General features: G+C 60.5%; 1 protein-coding gene across 3 annotated transcripts in view; it reads right to left on the reverse strand.

Moving 5' to 3' along the window:
- Positions 1 to 1,312: 1,312 nt before the first annotated feature.
- vps28 (VPS28 subunit of ESCRT-I) overlaps positions 1,313 to 18,564 on the reverse strand; it is a 31,178-nt gene continuing 13,926 nt past the window's right edge. For all 3 annotated transcript variants that reach the window (XM_085987225.1, XM_085987223.1, XM_085987224.1), the window contains 2 exons: positions 2,830 to 2,921; positions 1,313 to 1,722 (listed from right to left, as the gene is read on the reverse strand). In XM_085987225.1, coding sequence (XP_085843351.1) covers positions 1,602 to 1,722; positions 2,830 to 2,921 — 213 coding nt within the window. In that variant the 3' untranslated portion in view covers positions 1,313 to 1,601. The remainder of the gene's footprint in view (positions 1,723 to 2,829; positions 2,922 to 18,564) is intronic.

An 18,564-nucleotide genomic window follows, 5' to 3' on the forward strand; every position in this document is an offset into this window, starting at 1 on the left:
TTCCCCTGGCTGGGGAGTCTAGAACCAGGGGTCACAGTCTCAGAATAAGGGGTCGGCCATTTAGGACTGAGATGAGGAGAAATTTCTTCACACAGAGGGTGGTGAATCTTTGGAATTCTCTACCCCAGAGGGCTGTGGAGGCTCAGTCGTTGAGTATATTCAAGACAGAGATCGATAGATTTCTGAATATTAAGGGGATCAAGGGATATGGGGATAGTGCAGGAAAGAGGAGATGAGGTAGAAGATCAGCCATGATCTTATTGCATGTCGGAGCAGGCTTGAAGGGCCAAAAAGCCTACTGTTGGTGTGGCCACATGCACTCATTTTAGCAGAAATCGCCTCATACCACCCAGGTAAATGCACTTCACAGGTGATTCACCACCCAGGTAAATACGCTTCACAGGTGATTCACCACCCAGGTAAATGCACTTCACAGGTGATATTCACCACCCAGGTAAATGCACTTCACAGGTGATTCACCACCCAGGTAAATGCACTTCACAGGTGATTCACCACCCAGGTAAATGCACTTCACAGGTGATTCACCACCCAGGTAAATGCACTTCACAGGTGATTCACCACCCAGGTAAATGCACTTCACAGGTGATATTCACCACCCAGGTAAATGCACTTCACAGGTGATATTCACCACCCAGGTAAATGCACTTCACAGGTGATATTCACCACCCAGGTAAATGCGCTTCACAGGTGATATTCACCACCCAGGTAAATGCGCTTCACAGGTGATTCACCACCCAGGTAAATGCGCTTCACAGGTGATTCACCACCCGGGTAAATGCGCTTCACAGGTGAGTCACCACCCAGGTAAATGCGCTTCACAGGTGATTCACCACCCAGGTAAATGCACTTCACAGGTGATATTCACCACCCAGGTAAATGCACTTCACAGGTGATTCACCACCCAGGTAAATGCACTTCACAGGTGATTCACCACCCGGGTAAATGCACTTCACAGGTGATTCACCACCCAGGTAAATGCACTTCACAGGTGATTCACCACCCAGGTAAATGCACTTCACAGGTGATTCACCACCCGGGTAAATGCACTTCACAGGTGATTCACCACCCGGGTAAATGCACTTCACAGGTGATTCACCACCCAGGTAAATGCACTTCACAGGTGATTCACCACCCGGGTAAATGCACTTCACAGGTGATTCACCACCCGGGTAAATGCACTTCACAGGTGATTCACCACCCAGGTAAATGCGCTTCACAGGTGATATTTACTGAACACCAACGCCGTTCAGTGACCATTCAGAGTGGGGCAAACATGCCAACATACTGAGAATGACATTTCAACTTAGGTACCATTTTATTCAGAGACATAAAAAAAACAATCATACAGGGACCAGGAAAGAACAAAGTAAATCTCTCTTAAACCAGATACTGTGTCTAAACAAAGACACGGACACGGACACCTCCCATTCCTTGTGAAAGATAGGAATTGGGGAAAGAGGAAGAAGCAGTTTTGGTGGAAGTTTCATTCAGCAGTTAGAAAAGACCATCAAGCGAGCTGGAGGATTGCAGGAAGCTGTCCCAAAGTACTATTTCCAGAACTGCACTCCTCAAACGGTCCTTTATGAAGAGTGCAGGAACCTGTTGAACGAGTTATAGGCAGACTCCAGATCAAAGAGCATCTGACGCACCTGGGCATCGTCCAGCTCATCGGAGGCTGACATTCCACTGAGCTTCTGTAACCTGCAAAACACAGCAAGGCTGGCATAAAGGGGAGTGATTCCATCATCACAACAGAGCTCCCTCCCCATAGCCCTGTATCAATCCCAAACTAATCCCACTGCCCCGCTCTCTCCCCATAGCCCTGTATCAATCCCAAACTAATCCCACTGCCCCACTCTCTCCCCATAGCCCTGTATCAATCCCAAACTAATCCTACTGCCCCGGTCTCTCCCCATAGCCCTGTATCAATCCCAAACTAATCCCACTGCCCCACTCTCTCCCCATAGCCCTGTATCAATCCCAAACTAATCCCACTGCCCCACTCTCTCCCCATAGCCCTGTATCAATCCCAAACTAATCCCACTGCCCCACTCTCCCCATAGCCCTGTATCAATTCCAAACTAATCCCACTGCCCCACTCTCTCCCCATAGCCCTGTATCAATCCCAAACTAATCCCACTGCCCCACTCTCTCCCCATAGCCCTGTATCAATCCTAAACTAATCCGACTACCCTGCTCTCTCCCCATAGCCCTGTATCAATCCCAAGCTAATCCCACTGCCCCGCTCTCTCCCCATAGCCCTGTATCAATCCCAAACTAATCCCACTGTCCCGCTCTCCCTATATCCCTGTATCAATCCCAAACTAATCCCACTGCCCCGCTCTCTCCCCATAGCCCTGTATCAATCCCAAACTAATCCCACTGCCCGCACTCTCCCCATAGCCCTGTATCAATCCCAAACTAATCCCACAACCCCACTCTCTCCCCATAGCCCTGTATCAATCCCAAACTAATCTCACTGCCCCGCTCTCTCCCCATAGCCCTGTATCAATCCCAAACTAATCCCACTGTCCCGCTCTCTCCCCATAGTCCTGTATCAATCCCAAACTAATCCCACTGTCCCGATATCTTTCTCTGCTTCAGATCTTTATCCAAAGTTTCCCGTAAAAGTTGCAATAGTCCATGCCTCACCCACTCGCTGTGGTGAATCATTCCCTGCTCCAACAACAACTCTGTGTAAATCAATTTCTCCTGATCGCTCTCCTCACTCTCTGTGACCATTTTGAATTGATGATCCCACATAGCCAGAGGAGATAGTCTGTCCATGTTCACTCTGTGAAAACTCACCACTGGTCCACTCTCTCCTTTCCCTCAAAATCCGGTGGCAGGTTACTCATCCGATTCATTGTCTCCATGAGCTCCCGGAGGTCAGGCTGGATCTGAGGAAGGAGATAAAATTAGGAGGAATGCTGTGCTGCACACAGATTACAGAAAAGAAGCAACATACAGGATCAGGAGCACAGCTCCCTGCTCACCCGCACTGTCCCACAGTGTACAGGATCAGCACAGCTCCCTGCTTACCCCCACTGTCCCACAGCGTACGGGATCGGCACAGCTCCCTGCTCACCCCCACTGTCCCACAGCGTACGGGATCAGCACAGCTCCCTGCTTACCCCCACTGTCCCACAGCGTACGGGATCGGCACAGCTCCCTGCTCACCCGCACTGTCCCACAGTGTACAGGATCAGCACAGCTCCCTGCTTACCCCCACTGTCCCACAGCGTACGGGATCGGCACAGCTCCCTGCTCACCCCCACTGTCCCACAGCGTACGGGATCGGCACAGCTCCCTGCTCACCCGCACTGTCCCACAGCGTACGGGATCAGCACAGCTCCCTGCTCACCCCCACTGTCCCACAGCGTACGGGATCGGCACAGCTCCCTGCTCACCCCCACTGTCCCACAGCGTACGGGATCAGCACAGCTCCCTGCTCACCCCCACTGTCCCACAGCGTACAGGATCAGCACAGCTCCCTGCTCACCCCCACTGTCCCACAGCGTACAGGATCAGCACAGCTCCCTGCTCACCCCCACTGTCCCACAGCGTACGGGATCAGCACAGCTCCCTGCTCACCCCCACTGTCCCATAGCGTACGGGATCAGCACAGCTCCCTGCTCACCCCCACTGTCCCACAGCGTACGGGATCGGCACAGCTCCCTGCTCACCCCCACTGTCCCACAGCGTACGGGATCAGCACAGCTCCCTGCTCACCCCCACTGTCCCATCAGGGAGCACCATACGGGATCAGCACAGCTCCCTGCTCACCCCCACTGTCCCACAGCGTACGGGATCAGCACAGCTCCCTGATCACCCCCACTGTCCCACAGCGTGCGGGATCAGCACAGCTCCCTGCTCACCCCCACTGTCCCACAGCGTACGGGATCAGCACAGCTCCCTGCTCACCCCCACTGTCCCACAGCGTACGGGATCAGCACAGCTCCCTGATCACCCCCACTGTCCCACAGCGTACAGGATCAGCACAGCTCCCTGCTCACCCCCACTGTCCCACAGCGTACGGGATCAGCACAGCTCCCTGATCACCCCCACTGTCCCACAGCGTGCGGGATCAGCACAGCTCCCTGCTCACCCCCACTGTCCCACAGCGTACGGGATCAGCACAGCTCCCTGCTCACCCCCACTGTCCCACAGCGTACGGGATCGGCACAGCTCCCTGCTCACCCCCACTGTCCCACAGCGTACGGGATCAGCACAGCTCCCTGCTCACCCCCACTGTCCCACAGCGTACGGGATCGGCACAGCTCCCTGCTCACCCCCACTGTCCCACAGCGTACGGGATCAGCACAGCTCCCTGCTCACCCCCACTGTCCCACAGCGTACAGGATCAGCACAGCTCCCTGCTCACCCCCACTGTCCCACAGCGTACGGGATCAGCACAGCTCCCTGCTCACCCCCACTGGCCCACAGCGTACGGGATCAGCACAGCTCCCTGCTCACCCCCACTGTCCCACAGCGTACGGGATCAGCACAGCTCCCTGCTCACTCCCACTGTCCCACAGCGTACGGGATCAGCACAGCTCCCTGCTCACCCCCACTGTCCCACAGCGTACGGGATCAGCACAGCTCCCTCCCACTGTCCCACAGCGTACGGGATCAGCACAGCTCCCTCCCACTGTCCCACAGCGTACGGGATCAGCACAGCTCCCTGCTCACCCCCACTGTCCCACAGCGTACGGGATCAGCACAGCTCCCTGCTCACCCCCACTGTCCCACAGCGTACGGGATCAGCACAGCTCCCTGCTCACCCCCACTGTCCCACAGCGTACGGGATCAGCACAGCTCCCTCCCACTGTCCCACAGCGTACGGGATCAGCACAGCTCCCTGCTCACCCCCACTGTCCCACAGCGTACGGGATCAGCACAGCTCCCTGCTCACCCCCACTGTCCCACAGCGTACGGGATCGGCACAGCTCCCTGCTCACCCCCACTGTCCCACAGCGTACGGGATCAGCACAGCTCCCTGCTCACCCCCACTGTCCCACAGCGTACAGGATCAGCACAGCTCCCTGCTCACCCCCACTGTCCCACAGCGTACGGGATCAGCACAGCTCCCTGCTCACCCCCACTGGCCCACAGCGTACGGGATCAGCACAGCTCCCTGCTCACCCCCACTGTCCCACAGCGTACGGGATCAGCACAGCTCCCTGCTCACCCCCACTGTCCCACAGCGTACGGGATCAGCACAGCTCCCTCCCACTGTCCCACAGCGTACGGGATCAGCACAGCTCCCTGCTCACCCCCACTGTCCCACAGCGTACGGGATCAGCACAGCTCCCTGCTCACCCCCACTGTCCCACAGTGATGCGCTATCAATTACTCATAAAAGACTGAGAGTTAGAAGAGTAACTGAAGGCTTTTATTAACAACAGAATGGAGGTCTGCCTCGCGTGGTCGACCGGTCCAGGATACAAAGGGCTGGGGAGCAGTCACCTTTATACTAGGACCTGTGGGAGGAGTCAGCCGAGGCATGTCCAGGCATGTACACAGTGGAATACAAACAGGACAAACAGGAATACAAACAGTGGTTTACCACATTCACCCCTTGTTTAAAATTGAGTCCGGCGGGGTGAAGTGTATTAAAAGTTAGTGTATTGGAGTCTCTCCGGAGGTCTTGTCTGCCGCTGTGATCGGCGTGGCGACGGCAGGGGTAGTGAAGCTTCCGGCGTCGAGTCCTGCGTGGGCTGTGGCACAGGCGTGTCGTCCTCGTAGATGTCGAGCGGGTCGCGGGGCCCAGGCCTGCCGTCTGCTGGGTCTGGATATCGGATCGTGGGGGGGGGGGGGGTGGTAGTGGGTAGTGGGTTACTGCGGCCCCCGAGGGTGCGAGGTCTCGTATGGAGACTGTGTCCTCCCGCCCGTCCGGGTATGCGATGTAAGCATACTGGGGGTTGGCGTGGAGGAGGTCGACCCTCTCGACCAGGGGGTCCGTTTTATGGGTCCTCACGTGTCTTCTCAGTAGGACCGGCCCTGGGGACGTCAGCCATGGCGGTAGCGATGTCCCCGATGTGGACTTCCTTGGGAAGACAAACATTTTCTCATGAGGGGTGGCGTTAGTGGCAGTGCAGAGCAGTGACCGAATAGAGTGGAGCGCATCGGGGAGCACATCCTGCCAGCGGGAGGTTGGAAGGCCCCTAGACTTTAAAGCTAGCAGGGCGGCCTTCCACACTGTCGCATTTTCTCTTTCCACCTGTCCGTTCCCCCGGGGGTTGTAACTGGTGGTCCTGCTTGTGGCAATACCCCTAGTTAGCAGGTACTGATGGAGTTCGTCGCTCATAAACGATGAGCCCCGGTCACTATGGATATAGCTGGGGAAGCCGAACAGGGTGAAGAGGTCGTTCAGACATTTAATGACCGTGGCACTGGTCATGTCCGGGCAGGGGAAGGCGAACGGGAAACGGGAGTACTCATCAATAATATTGAGGAAGTACACATTGCGGTCGGAGGAGGGGAGAGGCCCTTTAAAATCAACGCTCAGGCGCTCGAAGGGGCGAGTGGCTTTTATCAGGTGGGCCCTGTCTGGTCTATAAAAGTGCGGTTTGCACTCAGCGCAGACTTGGCAGTTCCTGGTCATGGTCCTGACCTCCTCAATAGAGTAAGGCAGGTTGCGGGCCTTGATGAGGTGGAAGAACCTGGTGACCCCCGGGTGGCAGAGGTCATTGTGGAGGGCCCGCAGTCTATCGATCTGCGCGCTGGCGCAGGTGCCACGCGATAGCGCATCCGGGGGTTCATTTAGCTTCCCGGGCCGGTACAAGATCTCGTAGTTGTAAGTGGAAAGTTCGATTCTCCACCTCAAGATCTTGTCATTTTTGATTTTGCCCCTCTGCTTGTTGTTAAACATAAAAGCCACTGAACGCTGGTCAGTGAGCAGGGTAAATCGTTTTCCGGCCAGGTAGTGCCTCCAATGACGCACAGCCTCCACAATCGCCTGGGCCTCCTTCTCAACAGCGGAGTGTCTGGTCTCCGGGCCTTGGAGGGTTCGTGAAAAGGCGGCCACGGGTCTCCCCGCCTGATTGAGGGTAGCAGCCAGGGCAAAGTCGGACGCGTCGCTTTCCACCTGGAAGGGGATGGATTCGTCCACTGCGTGCATGGTGGCTTTGGCAATGTCCTCCTTGATACGGTGGAAGGCTAAGCGGGCCTCTGCCGTCAAGGGAAAAGAGGTGGACTTGATCAGCGGACGGGCCTTGTCCGCATAGTAGGGGACCCACTGGGCGTAATAGGAGAAAAACCCTAGGCACCTCTTCAGGGCCTTGAGGCAGTGGGGCAGTGGAAGTTCCATAAGGGGACGCATCCGGTCGGGGTCGGGGCCGATGACTCCGTGTTCCACAACACAGCCAAGGATGGTGAGGCGGTTTGTGCGGAATATGCACTTCTCCTTCTTATATGTCAGGTTTAGGAGTTGGGCGGTGCGGAGGAATTTTTCGAGGTTTGCGTCATGGTCCTGCAAGTCACGGCCGCAGATGGTCACATTGTCCAGATATGGGAAAGTGGCCTGCAACGCATTTTGATCTACCATCCGGTCCATCTCCCTTTGGAAGACGGAGACCCCGTTGGTGACGCCAAAGGGAACCCTAAGGAAGTGATAGAGGCGGTCGTTTGCCTCAAAGGCAGTGTACTGGCGGTCCTCAGGGCGGATGGGGAGCTGGTGGTACGCTGATTTCAGGTCAATGGTCGAGAAGACGCGGTACTGCGCGATCTGGTTGACCATATCAGCTATGCGGGGGAGTGGGTAGGCGTCCAGCAGGGTGTAGCGATTTATTGTCTGGCTGTAGTCGATGACCAGGCGCTGCTTCTCGCCGGTCTTAACGACCACAACCTGGGCTCGCCAGGGGCTGGTGCTGCCCTCAATAATCCCTTCCTTCAGGAGCCGCTCCACTTCGGTTTTAATGAAAACCCTGTCCCCGGCACTGTATCGCCTGCTCTTTGTGGCGATGGGCTTACAGTCGGGGGTGAGGTTAGCAAACAGTGGTGGGGGGGTGACTCTGAGTGTGGAGAGGTTGCACCTGGTGCGCGGCGGGCAATTTGGAAGCTGCTGGCTGCGGACTGTGAGTGGGGGTAGGGGTCCACCGTACGCCATCGTAACACTTTTAAGGTGGCACTGAAAATCTAACCCCAGCAGGACGGCAGCGCAGAGGTCGGGCAGGAACAGAAGTTTAAAATGATCGTACACGGTCCCGTCTACTACGAGTGTCATCACGCAGTAGCTGCCGATGTCCGCCGACTGGGACTCGGAGGCCATAGAAATCCGCTGTTGCGCAGGCAGGACTGGGAGAGAGCAACGCCGCACCGTGTCGGGGTGGATGAAGCTCTCCGTGCTCCCAGAGTCAAAAAGGCAGATTGTATCGTGACCATTTACCTTAATGTCCATTGTGGAACTGGCCAGTTGGTGCGGTCTCGCTTGGTCCAGTGTAACGGATGCCAGCGTAGGGGTCGGTGTGTCGCTGCGGGTATCAGATGAGGCGGTGTCGGGGGCCTGCTGCGTCCCGGCTGTCGTCCAAGATGGCGGCGTCCATGATCCCCATGTGGCTGGAGGCGTCCAAAATGGCTGCTGTACCGGTGATTCGCACATGGCCGGGGAGGTCCAAGATGGCGGCCCGCATGGCCCACACGCGGCGCTGCTGGGGTTCGGGGTGGCTTTGGCCCTGCAGACGCTAGCGTAGTGTCCCTTCTTCCCGCAGCCCGAGCAGATCGCGTTTTTCGCCGGGCAGCGCGCTCTGGGGTGTTTTGCCTGGCCACAGAAGTAGCATTTCTGGCCTTGGGGCACTGCTGTCTGGCCTTGGGACACTGCTGCGGTAGTTGGGCCGTTGTTGGGGTGTGGCTGGGGTGGCACGGCGCTATGAGGCGGTCCTACCGTGTCCCAGGCTGTCATTCCCCGCGGCGTCCACGGTGCAGAGGAGTAGGCATCCATGCCCTGGTAGGCTGCATCCAACGATAGTGCGAGTTCAGAGGCCTTGTTGAGGTCGAGGTCACTCTGCTCCAACAGTCGCTGTCGGGTGTAATTGGATCTGTGGCCCGCTACAAAAGCGTCCCGGATAAGTTCCTCTGTGTACACGGCGGCCTTTACATCCTTACAACCACAGGCCCGGCCAAGCACAGACAGTGCCTGAAGGTATTCCACGGTCGATTCCCCAGGTTGTTGTTTACGACTCCCCAGGAGGTGCCTGGCGTACACTTCGTTCACTGGGCGCGTGTACTGGTCCTTGAGGAGCTTGATAGCGTCCGCGTACGAGGTCGCGTCTTGGATGACCGAGTACACTCGGTGGTTCACTTTGGAGGTCAGGACATCCAGTTTGTCCTCGTCTGATTTGATTGCTTCGGAGGCGGTCAGGAATTTTTCGAAACACTTAAGCCAGTGAGTAAACTTGGTGGATGAGTCCGCCTCCCGATGATCTAAGTCCAGGCATGCTGGTGTGAGGATCTTCTCCATTATAAAAATGTTGTTAATAAAATTGATGCGCTATCAATTACTCATAAAAGACTGAGAGTTAGAAGAGTAACTGAAGGCTTTTATTAACAACAGAATGGAGGTCTGCCTCGCGTGGTCGACCGGTCCAGGATACAAAGGGCTGGGGAGCAGTCACCTTTATACGAGGACCTGTGGGAGGAGTCAGCCGAGGCATGTCCAGGCATGTACACAGTGGAATACAAACAGGACAAACAGGGATACAAACAGTGGTTTACCACACACAGCGTACGGGATCAACACAGCTCCCTGCTCACCCCCACTGTCCCACAGCGTACGGGATCAGCACAGCTCCCTGCTCACACCCACTGTCCCACAGCGTACGGGATCAGCACAACTCCCTGCTCACCCCCACTGTCCCATCAGGGAGCACCGTACGGGATCAGCACAGCTCCCTGCTCACCCCCACTGTCCCACAGCGTACGGGGATCAGCACAGCTCCCTGCTCACCCCCACTGTCCCATCAGGGAGCACCGTACGGGATCAGCACAGCTCCCTGCTCACCCCCACTGTCCCACAGCGTACAGGATCAGCACAGCTCCCTGCTCACCCCCACTGTCCCACAGCGTACGGGATCAGCACAGCTCCCTGCTCACCCCCACTGTCCCACAGCGTACGGGATCAGCACAGCTCCCTCCCACTGTCCCACAGCGTACGGGATCAGCACAGCTCCCTGCTCACCCCCACTGTCCCACACCGTACGGGATCAGCACAGCTCCCTGCTCACCCCCACTGTCCCACAGCGTACGGGATCAGCACAGCTCCCTCCCACTGTCCCACAGCGTACGGGATCAGCACAGCTCCCTGCTCACCCCCACTGTCCCACAGCATACGGGATCAGCACAGCTCCCTGCTCACCCCCACTGTCCCATCAGGGAGCACCGTACGGGATCAGCACAGCTCCCTGCTCACTCCCACTGTCCCACAGCGTACGGGATCAGCACAGCTCCCTCCCACTGTCCCACAGCGTACGGGATCAGCACAGCTCCCTGCTCACCCCCACTGTCCCACAGCGTACGGGATCAGCACAGCTCCCTGCTCACCCCCACTGTCCCATCAGGGAGCACCGTACGGGATCAGCACAGCTCCCTGCTCACCCCCACTGTCCCACAGCGTACAGGATCAGCACAGCTCCCTGCTCACCCCCACTGTCCCACAGCGTACGGGATCGGCACAGCTCCCTGCTCACCCCCACTGTCCCACAGCGTACGGGATCAGCACAGCTCCCTGCTCACCCCCACTGTCCCACAGCGTACGGGATCAGCACAGCTCCCTGCTCACCCCCACTGTCCCACAGCGTACGGGATCAGCACAGCTCCCTGCTCACCCCCACTGTCCCACAGCGTGCGGGATCAGCACAGCTCCCTGCTCACCCCCACTGTCCCACAGCGTGCGGGATCAGCACAGCTCCCTGCTCATCCCCACTGTCCCACAGCGTACGGGATCAGCACAGCTCCCTGCTCACCCCCACTGTCCCACAGCGTGCGGGATCAGCACAGCTCCCTGCTCATCCCCACTGTCCCACAGCGTACGGGATCAGCACAGCTCCCTGCTCACCCCCACTGTCCCACAGCGTACGGGATCAGCACAGCTCCCTGCTCACCCCCACTGTCCCACAGCGTACGGGATCAGCACAGCTCCCTGCTCACCCCCACTGTCCCACAGCGTACGGGATCAACACAGCTCCCTGCTCACCCCCACTGTCCCACAGCGTACGGGATCAGCACAGCTCCCTGCTCACCCCCACTGTCCCACAGCGTACGGAATCAGCACAGCTCCCTGCTCACCCCCACTGTCCCACAGCGTACGGGATCAGCACAGCTCCCTGCTCACCCCCACTGTCCCACAGCGTACGGGATCAGCACAGCTCCCTGCTCACCCCCACTGTCCCACAGCGTACGGGATCAGCACAGCTCCCTGCTCACCCCCACTGTCCCACAGCGTACGGGATCAGCACAGCTCCCTGCTCACCCCCACTGTCCCACAGCGTACGGGATCAGCACAGCTCCCTGCTCACCCCCACTGTCCCACAGCGTACAGGATCAGCACAGCTCCCTGCTCACCCCCACTGTCCCACAGCGTACAGGATCAGCACAGCTCCCTGCTCACCCCCACTGTCCCACAGCGTACAGGATCAGCACAGCTCCCTGCTCACCCCCACTGTCCCACAGCGTACGGGATCAGCACAGCTCCCTGCTCACCCCCACTGTCCCACAGCGTACGGGATCAGCACAGCTCCCTGCTCACTCCCACTGTCCCACAGCGTACGGGATCAGCACAGCTCCCTGCTCACCCCCACTGTCCCACAGCGTACGGGATCAGCACAGCTCCCTGCTCACCCCCACTGTCCCACAGCGTACGGGATCAGCACAGCTCCCTGCTCACCCCCACTGTCCCACAGCGTACGGGATCAGCACAGCTCCCTGCTCACCCCCACTGTCCCACAGCGTACGGGATCAGCACAGCTCCCTGCTCACCCCCACTGTCCCACAGCATACGGGATCAGCACAGCTCCCTGCTCACCCCCACTGTCCCATCAGGGAGCACCGTACGGGATCAGCACAGCTCCCTGCTCACTCCCACTGTCCCACAGCGTACGGGATCAGCACAGCTCCCTGCTCACCCCCACTGTCCCACAGCGTACGGGATCAGCACAGCTCCCTGCTCACCCCCACTGTCCCACAGCGTACGGGATCGGCACAGCTTCCTGCTCACCCCCCACTGTCCCACAGCGTACGGATCAGCACAGCTCCCTCCTCACTCCCACTGTCCCACAGCGTACGGGATCAGCACAGCTCCCTGCTCACCCCCACTGTCCCACAGCGTACGGGATCGGCACAGCTCCCTGCTCACCCCCACTGTCCCACAGCGTACGGGATCAGCACAGCTCCCTGCTCACCCCCACTGTCCCACAGCGTACGGGATCAGCACAGCTCCCTGCTCACCCCCACTGTCCCACAGCGTACGGGATCGGCACAGCTCCCTGCTCACCCCCACTGTCCCACAGCGTACGGGATCAGCACAGCTCCCTCCCACTGTCCCACAGCGTACGGGATCAGCACAGCTCCCTGCTCACCCCCACTGTCCCATCAGGGAGCACCGTACGGGATCAGCACAGCTCCCTGCTCACCCCCACTGTCCCACAGCGTACAGGATCAGCACAGCTCCCTGCTCACCCCCACTGTCCCACAGCGTACGGGATCGGCACAGCTCCCTGCTCACCCCCACTGTCCCACAGCGTACGGGATCAGCACAGCTCCCTGCTCACCCCCACTGTCCCACAGCGTACGGGATCGGCACAGCTCCCTGCTCACCCCCACTGTCCCACAGCGTACGGGATCAGCACAGCTCCCTGCTCACCCCCACTGTCCCACAGCGTACGGGATCAGCACAGCTCCCTGCTCACCCCCACTGTCCCACAGCGTGCGGGATCAGCACAGCTCCCTGCTCACCCCCACTGTCCCACAGCGTGCGGGATCAGCACAGCTCCCTGCTCATCCCCACTGTCCCACAGCGTACGGGATCAGCACAGCTCCCTGCTCACCCCCACTGTCCCACAGCGTGCGGGATCAGCACAGCTCCCTGCTCATCCCCACTGTCCCACAGCGTACGGGATCAGCACAGCTCCCTGCTCACCCCCACTGTCCCACAGCGTACGGGATCAGCACAGCTCCCTGCTCACCCCCACTGTCCCACAGCGTACGGGATCAACACAGCTCCCTGCTCACCCCCACTGTCCCACAGCGTACGGGATCGGCACAGCTCCCTGCTCACCCCCACTGTCCCACAGCGTACGGGATCGACACAGCTCCCTGCTCACCCCCACTGTCCCACAGCGTGCGGGATCAGCACAGCTCCCTGCTCACCCCCACTGTCCCACAGCGTACGGGATCAGCACAGCTCCCTGCTCACCCCCACTGTCCCACAGCGTACGGGATCAGCACAGCTCCCTGCTCACCCCCACTGTCCCACAGCGTACGGGATCAGCACAGCTCCCTGCTCACCCCCACTGTCCCACAGCATACGGGATCAGCACAGCTCCCTGCTCACCCCCACTGTCCCACAGCGTACGGGATCAGCACAGCTCCCTGCTCACCCCCACTGTCCCACAGCGTATGGGATCAGCACAGCTCCCTGCTCACCCCCACTGTCCCACAGCGTACGGGATCAGCACAGCTCCCTGCTCACCCCCACTGTCCCACAGCGTACGGGATCAGCACAGCTCCCTGCTCACCCCCACTGTCCCACAGCGTACGGGATCAGCACAGCTCCCTGCTCACCCCCACTGTCCCACAGCGTACGGGATCGGCACAGCTCCCTGCTCACCCCCACTGTCCCACAGCGTGCGGGATCAGCACAGCTCCCTGCTCACCCCCACTGTCCCACAGCGTACGGGATCAGCACAGCTCCCTGCTCACCCCCACTGTCCCACAGCGTACGGGATCAGCACAGCTCCCTGCTCACCCCCACTGTCCCACAGCGTACGGGATCAGCACAGCTCCCTGCTCACCCCCACTGTCCCACAGCGTACGGGATCAGCACAGCTCCCTGCTCACCCCCACTGTCCCACAGCGTACGGGATCAGCACAGCTCCCTGCTCACCCCCACTGTCCCATAGCGTACGGGATCAGCACAGCTCCCTGCTCACCCCCACTGTCCCACAGCGTACGGGATCAGCACAGCTCCCTGCTCACCCCCACTGTCCCACAGCATACGGGATCAGCACAGCTCCCTGCTCACCCCCACTGTCCCACAGCATACGGGATCAGCACAGCTCCCTGCTCACCCCCACTGTCCCACAGCGTACGGGATCAGCACAGCTCCCTGCTCACCCCCACTGTCCCACAGCGTACGGGATCAGCACAGCTCCCTGCTCACCCCCACTGTCCCACAGCGTGCGGGATCAGCACAGCTCCCTGCTCACCCCCACTGTCCCACAGCGTACGGGATCGGCACAGCTCCCTGCTCACCCCCACTGTCCCACAGCGTGCGGGATCGGCACAGCTCCCTGCTCACCCCCACTGTCCCACAGCGTGCGGGATCAGCACAGCTCCCTGCTCACCCCCACTGTCCCACAGCGTACGGGATCAGCACAGCTCCCTGCTCACCCCACTGTCCCACAGCGTACGGGATCAGCACAGCTCCCTGCTCACCCCCACTGTCCCACAGCGTACGGGATCAGCACAGCTCCCTGCTCACCCCCACTGTCCCACAGCGTACGGGATCAACACAGCTCCCTGCTCACCCCCACTGTCCCACAGCGTACGGGATCAGCACAGCTCCCTGCTCACCCCCACTGTCCCACAGCGTACGGAATCAGCACAGCTCCCTGCTCACCCCCACTGTCCCACAGCGTACGGGATCAGCACAGCTCCCTGCTCACCCCCACTGTCCCACAGCGTACGGGATCAGCACAGCTCCCTGCTCACCCCCACTGTCCCACAGCGTACGGGATCAGCACAGCTCCCTGCTCACCCCCACTGTCCCACAGCGTACGGGATCAGCACAGCTCCCTGCTCACCCCCACTGTCCCACAGCGTACGGGATCAGCACAGCTCCCTGCTCACCCCCACTGTCCCACAGCGTACAGGATCAGCACAGCTCCCTGCTCACCCCCACTGTCCCACAGCGTACAGGATCAGCACAGCTCCCTGCTCACCCCCACTGTCCCACAGCGTACAGGATCAGCACAGCTCCCTGCTCACCCCCACTGTCCCACAGCGTACGGGATCAGCACAGCTCCCTGCTCACCCCCACTGTCCCACAGCGTACGGGATCAGCACAGCTCCCTGCTCACCCCCACTGTCCCACAGCGTACGGGATCAGCACAGCTCCCTGCTCACTCCCACTGTCCCACAGCGTACGGGATCAGCACAGCTCCCTGCTCACCCCCACTGTCCCACAGCGTACGGGATCAGCACAGCTCCCTGCTCACCCCCACTGTCCCACAGCGTACGGGATCAGCACAGCTCCCTGCTCACCCCCACTGTCCCACAGCGTACGGGATCAGCACAGCTCCCTGCTCACCCCCACTGTCCCACAGCATACGGGATCAGCACAGCTCCCTGCTCACCCCCACTGTCCCATCAGGGAGCACCGTACGGGATCAGCACAGCTCCCTGCTCACTCCCACTGTCCCACAGCGTACGGGATCAGCACAGCTCCCTGCTCACCCCCACTGTCCCACAGCGTACGGGATCAGCACAGCTCCCTGCTCACCCCCACTGTCCCACAGCGTACGGGATCGGCACAGCTTCCTGCTCACCCCCACTGTCCCACAGCGTACGGGATCAGCACAGCTCCCTGCTCACCCCCACTGTCCCACAGCGTACGGATCAGCACAGCTCCCTCCTCACTCCCACTGTCCCACAGCGTACGGGATCAGCACAGCTCCCTGCTCACCCCCACTGTCCCACAGCGTACGGGATCGGCACAGCTCCCTGCTCACCCCCACTGTCCCACAGCGTACGGGATCAGCACAGCTCCCTGCTCACCCCCACTGTCCCACAGCGTACGGGATCAGCACAGCTCCCTGCTCACCCCCACTGTCCCACAGCGTACGGGATCGGCACAGCTCCCTGCTCACCCCCACTGTCCCACAGCGTACGGGATCAGCACAGCTCCCTCCCACTGTCCCACAGCGTACGGGATCAGCACAGCTCCCTGCTCACCCCCACTGTCCCATCAGGGAGCACCGTACGGGATCAGCACAGCTCCCTGCTCACCCCCACTGTCCCACAGCGTGCGGGATCAGCACAGCTCCCTGCTCATCCCCACTGTCCCACAGCGTACGGGATCAGCACAGCTCCCTGCTCACCCCCACTGTCCCACAGCGTACGGGATCAGCACAGCTCCCTGCTCACCCCCACTGTCCCACAGCGTACGGGATCAACACAGCTCCCTGCTCACCCCCACTGTCCCACAGCGTACGGGATCGGCACAGCTCCCTGCTCACCCCCACTGTCCCACAGCGTACGGGATCGACACAGCTCCCTGCTCACCCCCACTGTCCCACAGCGTGCGGGATCAGCACAGCTCCCTGCTCACCCCCACTGTCCCACAGCGTACGGGATCAGCACAGCTCCCTGCTCACCCCCACTGTCCCACAGCGTACGGGATCAGCACAGCTCCCTGCTCACCCCCACTGTCCCACAGCGTACGGGATCAGCACAGCTCCCTGCTCACCCCCACTGTCCCACAGCATACGGGATCAGCACAGCTCCCTGCTCACCCCCACTGTCCCACAGCGTACGGGATCAGCACAGCTCCCTGCTCACCCCCACTGTCCCACAGCGTATGGGATCAGCACAGCTCCCTGCTCACCCCCACTGTCCCACAGCGTACGGGATCAGCACAGCTCCCTGCTCACCCCCACTGTCCCACAGCGTACGGGATCAGCACAGCTCCCTGCTCACCCCCACTGTCCCACAGCGTACGGGATCAGCACAGCTCCCTGCTCACCCCCACTGTCCCACAGCGTACGGGATCGGCACAGCTCCCTGCTCACCCCCACTGTCCCACAGCGTGCGGGATCAGCACAGCTCCCTGCTCACCCCCACTGTCCCACAGCGTACGGGATCAGCACAGCTCCCTGCTCACCCCCACTGTCCCACAGCGTACGGGATCAGCACAGCTCCCTGCTCACCCCCACTGTCCCACAGCGTACGGGATCAGCACAGCTCCCTGCTCACCCCCACTGTCCCACAGCGTACGGGATCAGCACAGCTCCCTGCTCACCCCCACTGTCCCACAGCGTACGGGATCGGCACAGCTCCCTGCTCACCCCCACTGTCCCACAGCGTACGGGATCAGCACAGCTCCCTGCTCACCCCCACTGTCCCACAGCATACGGGATCAGCACAGCTCCCTGCTCACCCCCACTGTCCCACAGCATACGGGATCAGCACAGCTCCCTGCTCACCCCCACTGTCCCACAGCGTACGGGATCAGCACAGCTCCCTGCTCACCCCCACTGTCCCACAGCGTACGGGATCAGCACAGCTCCCTGCTCACCCCCACTGTCCCACAGCGTACAGGATCAGCACAGCTCCCTGCTCACCCCCACTGTCCCACAGCGTACGGGATCAGCACAGCTGCCTGCTCACCCCCACTATCCCACAGCGTGCGGGATCAGCACAGCTCCCTGCTCACTCCCACTGTCCCACAGCGTACGGGATCAGCACAGCTCCCTGCTCACCCCCACTGTCCCACAGCGTACGAGATCAGCACAGCTCCCTGCTCACCCCCACTGTCCCACAGCGTGCGGGATCAGCACAGCTCCCTGCTCACCCCCACTGTCCCACAGCGTACGGGATCGGCACAGCTCCCTGCTCACCCCCACTGTCCCACAGCGTGCGGGATCGGCACAGCTCCCTGCTCACCCCCACTGTCCCACAGCGTGCGGGATCAGCACAGCTCCCTGCTCACCCCCACTGTCCCACAGCGTACGGGATCAGCACAGCTCCCTGCTCACTCCCACTGTCCCACAGCGTACGGGATCAGCACAGCTCCCTGCTCACCCCCACTGTCCCACAGCGTACGGGATCAGCACAGCTCCCTGCTCACCCCCACTGTCCCATAGCGTACGGGATCAGCACAGCTCCCTGCTCACCCCCACTGTCCCACAGCGTACGGGATCAGCACAGCTCCCTGCTCACCCCCACTGTCCCACAGCGTGCGGGATCAGCACAGCTCCCTGCTCACCCCCACTGTCCCACAGCGTACGGGATCAGCACAGCTCCCTGCTCACCCCCACTGTCCCACAGCGTACGGGATCAGCACAGCTCCCTGCTCACCCCCACTGTCCCACAGCGTACGGGATCAGCACAGCTCCCTGCTCACCCCCACTGTCCCACAGCGTACGGGATCAGCACAGCTCCCTGCTCACCCCCACTGTCCCACAGCGTACGGGATCGGCACAGCTCCCTGCTCACCCCCACTGTCCCACAGCGTACGGGATCAGCACAGCTCCCTGCTCACCCCCACTGTCCCACAGCGTACGGGATCGGCACAGCTCCCTGCTCACCCCCACTGGCCCACAGCGTACA

The sequence above is a fragment of the Somniosus microcephalus genome, chromosome 5 (genome assembly GCF_052327205.1).
Source record: "Somniosus microcephalus isolate GS21.2 chromosome 5, FLI_Smic_1.0, whole genome shotgun sequence".
Classification (NCBI taxonomy): Eukaryota; Metazoa; Chordata; class Chondrichthyes; order Squaliformes; family Somniosidae; genus Somniosus; species Somniosus microcephalus.